Source organism: Phascolarctos cinereus, unplaced genomic scaffold (genome assembly GCF_003287225.1).
Source record: "Phascolarctos cinereus isolate Bilbo 61053 unplaced genomic scaffold, phaCin_HiC Scaffold_8;HRSCAF=390, whole genome shotgun sequence".
NCBI classification, from domain to species: domain Eukaryota; kingdom Metazoa; phylum Chordata; class Mammalia; order Diprotodontia; family Phascolarctidae; genus Phascolarctos; species Phascolarctos cinereus.
Window position 1 is genome coordinate 70,033,751 of NW_027556291.1, and position 10,275 is coordinate 70,044,025.

At 50.7% G+C, this 10,275-nt stretch overlaps 1 protein-coding gene across 2 annotated transcripts in view; it reads right to left on the reverse strand.

The window, feature by feature from the left end:
• Nucleotides 1-322: 322 nt before the first annotated feature.
• BGN (biglycan) overlaps nt 323-10,275 on the reverse strand; it is a 32,751-nt gene continuing 22,798 nt past the window's right edge. For both annotated transcript variants that reach the window (XM_020977290.2, XM_020977291.2), the window contains exons 5-8: nt 8,741-8,851; nt 7,938-8,031; nt 7,611-7,749; nt 323-3,417 (exon numbers count right to left, since the gene is read on the reverse strand). In XM_020977290.2, coding sequence (XP_020832949.1) covers nt 3,220-3,417; nt 7,611-7,749; nt 7,938-8,031; nt 8,741-8,851 — 542 coding nt within the window. In that variant the 3' untranslated portion in view covers nt 323-3,219. The remainder of the gene's footprint in view (nt 3,418-7,610; nt 7,750-7,937; nt 8,032-8,740; nt 8,852-10,275) is intronic.

Below are 10,275 nucleotides of genomic sequence, written 5' to 3' on the forward strand. Positions count from 1 at the left end.
AGAGTTGGAAGGTATCTCATAGGCCATTTTACAGAGAAGGAAACTGAGGCCTAGGGAGGGGAAGGAAGTTGCTTGGAAGCAGAAAATCCCCAAATTGAACTGAGGTTCCCCAACTCCAAATCTGCTGCTTTCCACACTGTCCCCACCCCGCCCCCAGCAGAGCGTTGCCCAGCGATGGAGCTGGAGGAGGAGGAGGCGGTGGCAGTGGTGGCTGCCGCCGCAGAGGCTAGGTCTGAGAGGGCCTCCAGCCCTGCCCCCATCTCCCCAGCAGGCTCCTCCCTACCCCGCCCCCTCCAGCCTGCATTGAAGGGCCACACAGGGCTTCTTCCTATTGCACATTGGCTCTTTAATCATTCCAACAACAGCTGTCACACCAGAGGGATGGCGCTCCGGGTGCCCCATACAGTGCAGGGAGGAGCCCCGAAGATTGCCGAGGGGAAGGGGTCCAAGGGGATGGGGGTGGGGGGGAGCAGGAAACTCAGCCCCTTCACTACTTGCTCCTGGGCCAAGGGCCCATCACTACCCTTGCCTCTCAAAGGAAGTTCAGTTTCTTGGGTACAGGTTGGGGGTGATGGGAGATAGAATCGTTCTCTTGGTGCATTTGTCCTTCCAGCCCAGGGCCCTAAGATTAAGCTGCACCCCCTCCTCCCCACCTAGTCCAGGGGTGGGCCCAGATGGCCTGCTAGCATGAGGAATTAGCTTGGGTAAGGCGATACACCTCCACCTAATGGACTCCAGGGTCAAGGGGTCCTCCAGTCTGGATGTCAAGGCCAAGGTGAGACACCAGAGCCAGGAATAGGGCTCAGTCAGGTCCTACCATCTCCCACCTCAGCTTCTAGGACAGCTTGAGTTCCCAGTTATGTTCCTTTCAACACCATCCCCATCCCTAGCCCATCTCTTCTCCTGGGGTTCAGAAACAGGTCTTCCTCCATCAGCACATGGGGTTGGGGCTAATGAGTTAAGGCAAGCTTCCACTTTTCCTGGGGACTGAGTGATAAAGAGTACATGGTGGTAGTATCTGAGGCACAGGCAGTAGAGAAGAGGAAGGGGGAGAAAAGAGGAAAAGAAAGACATGAGGGAGAGAGACAGAGGGGAAGAGAGAGAGAAGTGAGGGATAGAGAGGGAAGGAGAGAGAAGTGAGGGATAGGGAAGGAGAGAGACAAGTGAGGGATAGAGAGGGAAGGAGAGAGAAGTGAGGGATAGGGAAGGAGAGAGAGAAGTGAGGGATAGAGAGGGAAGGAGAGAGGAGTGTGGGAGAGAGGGGGAAGGAGAGAGAAGTGAGAGAGATAGAAGTGAGGGATAGAAAGGGAAGGAGAGAGAAGTGTGGAAGAGAGAGGGGAGGAGAGAGAGAAGTGAGGGACATGGGGAGGAGAGAGAGAAGTGAGAGAGAGAGAAGGAAGGAGAGAGAAGTGAGGGAGAGAGAGGGAAGGAGAGAAATGAGGGAGAGGGGGGAGAGAGAAAAATGAGGGAGGGAGAGAGAGAAGTGAGGGATAGGGAAGGGGAGAGAGAAGTGAGGGAGACTGGAAGAGAGAGAAGTGAGGGAGAGAGATGGGAGGAGAGGGAAGTGAGACAGAGATTGGAGGAGAGAGAAGTGAGGGAGAGAGAGGGAAGGAGAGAGAAGTGATGGAGAAAGATGGGAAGAGAGAAGTGAGGGAGATGAGAGAGATAAGTGGGGGAGAGAGATTGGAGGAGAGAAGTGAGGGAGAGAGATGGGAGGAGAGGGAAGTGAAGGAGAGAGATTGGAGGACAGAGAAGTGAAGGAGAGAGAAGGGAGGGAGAGAGAGGGAAGGAGAGAGAAGTGATGGAAAAAGATGGGAAGAGAGAGAAGTGAGGGAGATAGGGAGGAGAGAAAGAAGTAGGGGATAGAAAGGGAAGGAGGGAGAGAAGTGAGGGAGAGAGAAGGAGAGGAGGAGAGAAATGAGAGAGACAGAAGAGAGAGGAGAGGGAATTGAGGAAAAGAGAGGGGAGGGGAGAGGAGAGGGAAGTGAGAGAACCAGAGGGGAGGAGAGAGGTGAGAGACACTGGGAGAGAAAAGTCAGGGAGAGAAACATATGGAAGGAAAGAGATAAATGAGAGAAAGAGAGAGACAGAGAGAGACACAGAGAGACAGAGAGAAGAAATATGGGAGAAAATCAGAGTAGAGGGAAGAGCAGAGAAAAACAGGAAGGGAAAGACAGGGGTGGGGGGAGGGGAAGAGAGCCACTTTGGCTGGGGTGGAAGGAGAAAGGGAAAGATAAAAAGAAACTAGATAGAGAAAATAGAAGAGAAAGTGAAAGAGAAAAGGGGAACAGAGAAAGGAAGGAGAGAAAAAAGGAAGAAAGGTGGCAGAACGTGAGAGAAGAGACAGAAAGGAGAAGATGGAGGAAGAGAAGATAGAAGAGAGGAGAAACAAAGAGAGGAAAATGGAAGAGAAGACAGAGAGGAGAGTCAAGAGAAAGGGGAAAACACAAAGGACAGGGGAAAAGGGAAGAGGGGAGACAGAGACCAGGAGAGAGAAAAGGAGAAATAAAGAAGGGAAAGAAAAGATGGAGAAGAGAAGGAAGACACAGAAAGGAAAGGGGAGAATGGGGAAGTAGAGAAAGAGCAGAGGAAAGAGCCAAGGAAGGGAGAAAGGCGAGGAGAGAGACATCCCTGCTGGAGTACAAACTGGGACTAAAGTCTACCGAACATAGAACCACATAAAAGAAATGCCCAGAACTAGAGCTTTGGAGATTCGGTTGGATTGGGGTGGAGAGGGTTTGGGGGGGTGGGGGAAACCCTAACCAGGCTGGCTGTCTCCCTGGTTCTCCAGAAAGTACCAGATCTGGGGAAGGATTCTGCTGGAAAGCTAGAGGCCAGGGCTCCCAGCCCTGCCACATGGCTGCCTGCCCCTTGCCTCTCCCAACCTCCCTCACCTCTATCTATACTCAACTATAGCCTTGGATGTGGTAGGCCAGGGAGCCAGAGAGCAAAGAAACCAAAAAGAGATGGCTCTCACTGAGGACCAGGGCTAGGGGCTGGGACACGTTTGCAAGGAAGTTGGGGATTCAAATTCGCATTCTATTGGAGTTTGGGGTTCAAGTGTGGATGAGGGTCTGGGCTAAAGGTGAGGCCGTTGGGGTTTGGGTTTACACATGGCTTTGCCTCCTCCTATACCCTCTTTGTGTCTCTCTCCTGTTCTCTCCCTTCTCAGCCAGGTCTCTTTCCCAAGGGGGTCCTGCTGCCTCCTCCCCTTCCTCACTACTTCTTGTAGTTGCCAAATTGGATAGCCAGGCGGTCAGTAACACATCGGAAAGTGGCTGGCTGCACCTCCCAGTAGGGCACAGGGTTGTTGAAGAGACTGATGCCGTTGTAGTAGGCCCGCTTTACACCAAAGCCCACGGGGCAGAAGTCATTAACGCCCACCTTGGTGATGTTGTTGGAGTGAAGATAGACCACCTGTCAGGAGTGTGGGAGGGAGGAGAGGCCTTGTTAATATGCGCTTTGATAAGCCCCCAGTGGGGGCAACATGGAGGGGCATGCTTCTTTCCTCCCCTTCCTGGGGACCCCCAAGGACCTGTGGCTCTCATGCCCTTCTCCCTGGGACTGCTTTCCTATGAGAGAGCCTTCCCTCTAATGCCCTGCCTAGCCCGAGATGCATGCAGGATGAGAGTGGGGAATCTGGAAAAGACAGACACTGTCCCCCCCCCCCCATTCTCCCAATTCCTCCATTCTCTGCCTGCTTTCTCCACTCTGCCCTATGGAACCCTCCTTTATTGTTAACAAACTCCTCCCCTTCATGTGAGAGCTCTTCCTCTGGGATTCCTTCCATTTAATGTTCAGTGAAGCTTAACTTTCTCCTTGTAGGTACCACATCTATTGACCTCCTAGGCCAAGGCTGCTCCTTCTCTCCTGACCCCCCAGGGCCAGGAAGGAGAACTGGACTTCTGTGCCGCTTCTTGTCTTTAAAAATTCTCTTCCTCCTATGCAGGTTTTTGGTGGTTTCTAGGAACTGCCCAAGTCATTCATTCTCCCTCCTCCCTAAAAGTTCAATGTTTTGATCACCACATTGTTGTCTACCCCCAAGCTGCCTCCTTTGGATACCCAGGTTTCTGGGTTCCTTAGCTCCCATACTCCCATGCCTTCTGTCCCCTCTTTGCCTCAGCGACACACAGGAGCCATCATACTTCAGTGTTCCAGGTGCCGTCATTCCTAGGTATAGGGGCTTGTGGTATCCAGTCCTGAATTTAGTGTTGGCAGATTTGAGACCAAATCCTAGCATGGCCACTTACTGTCTGAGTGAGTTTGGAAAACAACAGATGTTTCTATGGTGCTTAAGATTAATAGAAAGTCATTGTACTCGTCCTCTCCTCAGTTCCCTCCTCTGACAAATGAGGGGCTCACACTAGCTTTCTAGGGGCCCTTCTGGTTCTAAACTCACAAATCTTTTGATGATCTAGGAGTGTTTAACCTGGAAGACAGATGACTTAGGGAGAAACTGAAAGCTATAGGGCAGCTAGGTGGCACTGCAGTGGATAGAGTGCCAGGCCTGGAGTCAGGAAGACTCACCTTCCTCAGTTCCAATCTGGTCTCAGACACTGCCTAGCTGGGCAGTGTCACTTAACCCTGTTTGCCTCAGTTTCTTCATCTATAAAATGAGCTGGAGAAAGAAATGGCAAACCATTCCAATATCTTTGCCAAGAAAACTCCAAATAGAGAGTTGGACACAACTGAAAAATGACTGAACAAACAACATAAAGAACTTGCTTATAACAAAAGCTGCTCCAAAGTGGGCAGAGAGTACCCTCTCTCTCTCTCTCTCTCTCTCTCTCTCTCTCTCTCTCTCTCTCTCTCTCTCTCTCTCTTCTCTTCTCTCTGTATCTCTCTCTTTCTATATCTCTCTGTATCTCTTTCTCTGTATCTCTCTCTCTCTCTCTCTCTCTCTCTCTCTCTCTCTCTCTCTCTCTCTCTCTCTCCTCTCTCTCTCTCCCCCCTCTCTCTGTAGATTCAAACAAAGACACTTGTGGTGGGGGAGATTCTTGGTCACCTGGGTCTCCCCCTCCCCCTCAGAGCACTCAGAGTCAGCAGACACTGGGTGTCACCTGAACAGCTCAGAAGATGGGAAAGAAGGACTAGACAGGAGGATTAGTTGGGATCTAGGGTCCCTCTCCTCTCTGAGACTTTGGGACTCTTGAGATGTTTCTCTGCTAAGCCAAAAGGCTGCTGAAGTAGGTCTTGAATAATCCCAGGCTGCAATGGGTGGCCCAAGGTTGAAAGGGCACAGGCTGGGAAATTTGAAAGTAGAAATGTGGAACATTCCTTTGCTACATGGGATAGCTGGTGCAGGAAAGGGAGAGGAATCTCTTTTGAAAAAGAAAATCTTCCTGTCTTCGTCTCTCAGTCTCTGTCATCTCTGAGAAAAAAAAGGAAGCATCTTCTCTGACCACCAGAGGGCGCCCTTGCCCAGTGGATGTGGAATGTGGGGACCTGGCAGGGCCAGGCTCAGGGCTCTGGTCCCTCTCTGCACCTCCCCCAGCACCAGATGGCCACAGCTGGAGGTGCCTCCATTCCCCTTTCAAAGGCACAGTGAGGGGGCCAGGGTCTTCTTTCATGGAGTCACAGAATGTCAGGGCTACAGGGGCCCTTGGAGAAATTCAGGAACTCACTTTCCCCAGGGCGGCTCATTCCATTTGTCCACAGAGAATCCAGTGGCAGATTGAGGACCCAGTACTAGAACCCAGGTCTCTTATTTCCCAGGCCAGAGCTCTTTGGGGAAGGGGAAGGGAGAAAGGAAAGGCCTTAATCCCAAGGGGCCAGGTCTTCACACTGCTGCTGTCAGGCTTAGACCCTGGCCAGTATCTCCTATTAAGTCAGACCCCAAACATATACATGTTTGGGAGAGTCTGAGATGTCTTTGCAAAGGAGGGGCAGGGCAGAAGTGAGCCTCCTCCTTCTCTGCCCAGCTCCCTTCAGAGCCCCAGGATGGAATCACAAGACTCTAAAACTAGAGCTGGAAGGGGCCTCAGACCCCATTTCAAAGGTGAAAAAACTGAAACAGAGGTGCAGTGACTTGCCCAGGACTGCACTACAAGCCAGTGTCTGAGGCTGGATTTGAACTCAAGTCTTTCTGACTCCTGGCCCAGAACTCTGTGCACTACAGCCATGCTGCCTCTCAAACTCTGGGTTTGCTTTTCCCTTTCTTCGGAGCTGGGGATGAGTTCCATAATCCTCTTCTTCAGGGAAGCTTGAGGTTTGGTGAACCTTCAGCTCTCTTCAGAGCCCCAAGGGAGCCTGAGGACTCATGTCTATAATTCAAAAGCTACCTCTCCCAGGGTTCTTTGGAGCTCTCCCCCACCCCAGCCTCTCTCTATGTAGTCAGAAGAGGCCTTAACTTGTCAGTTTGTCCTCATATAGTCAATAATGCCTGCCCCTGGTATGAAAGAGAGGGAGGAGTGAGGCCAGGCACAGGCTTTCTTCACTCCAGCTGACCTTACACTATTGCATAGTTTTGGGGATAGAGCATTGGGCCTGGAGTGTGGAAGACCTGGGCCAGAATCCTGCCCCCATGCACCCTGGGCAAGCCCTGTTCCTTCTCTGACCTCAGTTTCCTCATTGGTAAAATGGGCATAACAACAGTACCCATTTCACATGGTGGCAGTAAGGGTCAAATGAGACAATGTAAAGTACCTGGCAAAGGGGTACTTTGCCAGGTACTTTATTTGCTGTCCTTACTAGATGGGAATTTATACTAATGGAAAGGGATGGAGCTGTGGATTTTACTGGCAAATTAGTAGAGAATTTGCTTGCCCACCCCTCTTCCCAGATCTGACCTTGGAATCAAGCTTGCTTCTATTTTTCCATAGAAATAGAGATGTGTAACAGTGCTTGGAGATTAATTTCCAACCCAATGAAACAACTACCCTGTGGAGAACTTCCTGGAGTAGAGCTGAGAGACCAGCTCATCCCTGCATCCTGGCCTATCCTGGTCTTCCTTCCTCCTCCATGCTAGGACTAGATAGATAGCATTTCCTCTTGGCCCCTTTGGGCAGCTAGGTGCTGCCATAGTGCACAGAGTGCTGGACCTGGAGTCAGGAAGACTCATTTTCCCAAGTTCCAATCTGGCCTCACACACTTCCTGGCTGTGTGACCCTGGGCAAGTCACTTGCCCCCTAGATGTGTTTCCTCATCTCTAAAATGAGGAGGTTGGTTTAGAAGGTCTCTTCTAAGGGCAGCTAGGTGGCACCATAGTGCACAGAGGGCTGGGCCCGAAGTCTGGAAGACTCCTCTTCCTGAGTTCCAATCTGGCCTCAGACACTTCCTAGCTGTGTGACCCTGGGCAAGTCACTTCACCCTGTTTGTCTTGGTTCCTCATCTGTAAAATGAGCTAGAGAAGGAAGTGGCAAACCTCTCCAGTACCTTTGCCAAGAAAACCCCAAATGGGGTCACAAACAGTTGGACATGATTGAATACTACTTGGGTCCCTGCAAGGTTTACCTTGTCAGGCTTTCAGCTTGGAGCAAGGAAGGGGCTTCCCTTCCTGCATTGACCAAGGTAAACTGAGAGGTTAGAGATGTAAACAAATGAGCCCTGATACCCACAGAGAATGCCCAGAGGGTCAACTGGAATTGACACTGGGTTTGGCCTACTCTCACCTGGAGGAATTTGAGGTCAGGGAGGCCTGGGGGTACTTTGGCCAGCTTGTTATTGTCCAAGTGGAGTTCCCTCAGGGTGGGCATGAAGGTCAGGCTCCCATTCTCAATCATTCGGATGTGATTGTGTCCCAGGCCCAACCTGGAATGAGAGTGAGAGCAAAGACTGAATTAGGAGGGTGGGAAGGTGGGGGACACCATTCTTAGCTGTCAGGCCTGTTCCTCATCTCTAACTACTGTGTCTTGTTGTAGTGAACTGGCCTCTTTATGGGAAGGGGGAGGCAAGAGGCAGTGCTACCCATGATCACTTCAGCAGCCCCCGGGCCTGACCTGTAGAGCTTGGAGTACCGGAGAAGGTCCTCTAACTCAATGGCCTGGATCTTGTTGTGGTCCAGATGGAGTTCATTCAGAGTCTCAGGCAGATCTAGAAGCAAAAGTGGACAGTGGGGATGGGGGTGGAAGGGTTGATGTTACTGGGAGTCAGACCCAATCTTGTCCCACACAACTCCGTATGGGATAGCAGGGGAAATTGGGGGAGGAATAGAGCAGGGTCTGAGAGGCTGATGGGCACTCTCTGAGAAGAGCTGCAAGAAGAGCACCAGTAGGGGGCAGCACAAAGACCCTCAATTGTTCTCTCAGGACTCCTGGATTCATCTTAATGGGGGCTGTTGTGTTTTGACCTATCTGTGACTTGGAAGGAGGCAAAATTTTAGACAGGAGAAGGCTGGGATGAGGGGAGAATTGTCACCCTCCCATACATACATACCTCTACCAGATAGGCTCACACTGATCCCCCATTGGGAAAGGCCAGTGTGTGGAGGGGACACTGCTGCTCTGTAACCACATACCACCCTTCTTACCCCAGAGGGGTAGGCACCATGTGGAGCAGGCTTAACATGGCTCTGGGACCTGGCAGTAGCACATGGTGGTCAGAGCCTTGGCCTGAGGGTCAGAAGACCCTCATTGACCTTGGCTAAGCCCCATCTCTACCCAATATTCTCTGTAGGATTAAGGGAGTGGGTTGGCATAGATGATCTCCATGGTTTCTTCCAGGTCTAGGCTTCCTAGGGATGGGGGGAGGCAGAATTCTTTCTCTCGATAAGACCTCCAAAGAGTGGGAAAGAGGCAGTTACCTTTAGGGATGCCAGTGAGCTTGGCCTCTGAGATGCGAAGGTAATTCAGTTTCAGACCATCGAAGGCTCCAGGTTCAAAACCACTGTTCTCCAAGGGGTTCCCTCCCATCTCTGAAAGAAATGAAACCCATATTCCACAGAAGGTTAGCCAAGATAGCAGAACAGAATAAAGGGTTAGCAGACCTGCCTAGGTCCGTAAGGGTCAGAACCTGGCTGAGGGACCAAGGCCGAGGACCCGTATAGCCAGAATCTTCCCTACATCCACATCTTTAGCCTTCTCTCCCAATCTTTCCCCATACCAACAAGTCTGGAACATCCACCTCTAAGGCCTTCACCTGGTCAAAAGTGCTCTCTCCCCTACTTCAGACCTCCAGTGTCTCCTGCAATCTCTCTTCTGCACTTAACCTCATCTATTCTGCTGCATAATTATTTGTGCCCAGATCCTATCTCTGCCCCTTTGATCATAGACTCCTTGTCAGGTAGGGATGCTGTTGTCGATGTGGTGGATACTTTGTGAATATGTGATCATTTGAAGCGGCTGACTGAGACATAAAGACAGAGAAAGGGAGAGACACATTGAGTGAAGACGTAAGAGACACATGGGGTAAAGTTTCTGAGAAAAGATGAAGGGAGAGAGAGGGAAGAGATAGAGGGAAAGGACAAGCCAGTGAGGCCCATCACAGGGCCAAAAAGCTCCCCTCTGCCTTCCTAAACCTCCTCTCCCCCCCACATCTGGCCACCCTTGCTCTGGCTTTTCTGCCCCAAGCCCCGCCTCCCCACAGCTGGCCACACCTTTGCAGGTCTTTCTGAACCTCTCTTCCATCCCTCCTTGAAACCCAGCCAGAAGAGAGAATAAGAATGACACCAAAGGGGCAGCTAGGTGGCTAAGTAGATAAAGCTCCGGCTTTGGAGTCAGGAGGACCTGAGTTCAAATTCGGCCTCAGACACTTGACACTTACTAGCTGTGTGACTTTGGGCAAGTCACTTAACCCCAATTGCCTCATCAAAAAAGAAGAAGAAGAAGAAGAAGAAGAAGAAGAAGAAGAAGAAGAAGAAGAAGAAGAAGAAGAAGAAGAAGAAGACACCAAAGCCGGACTCAGGGTTAGAGGTTAAGGACCAGGCCAGCTGTTGGGGATGGGAAATGTTTCTAACACTGACCACAATCGGACATTTCCTCGGTGACTTGGAGCCATCCTAACAACATTTGCTGTTGTCCTAAACTGAAATATAATGTCTCCTTCTGGGCTTCTGAAGTATGTAGAGCTATATAATAGTGCAGTTTTCTCTTTCCTCTCTCATCGTCATGCTGTCAGTGACCACTTCTACCTGCTGTCAACATGCCTACTTCTATTTAGCAAGTTCTCCCTCTCCCACTCTCATCCCAACATAATTTACTGTTTCTAATTTTCTGTGGGCTGGGAAACTAGATCGATGAGCTCATTAGAGGTATATGCAAATTAAGAGTCAATAGGCATTGATTGAGAGCCTGAGGGCCTCTGTTTTGATTAAGCCCTTACACACACACACACACACCA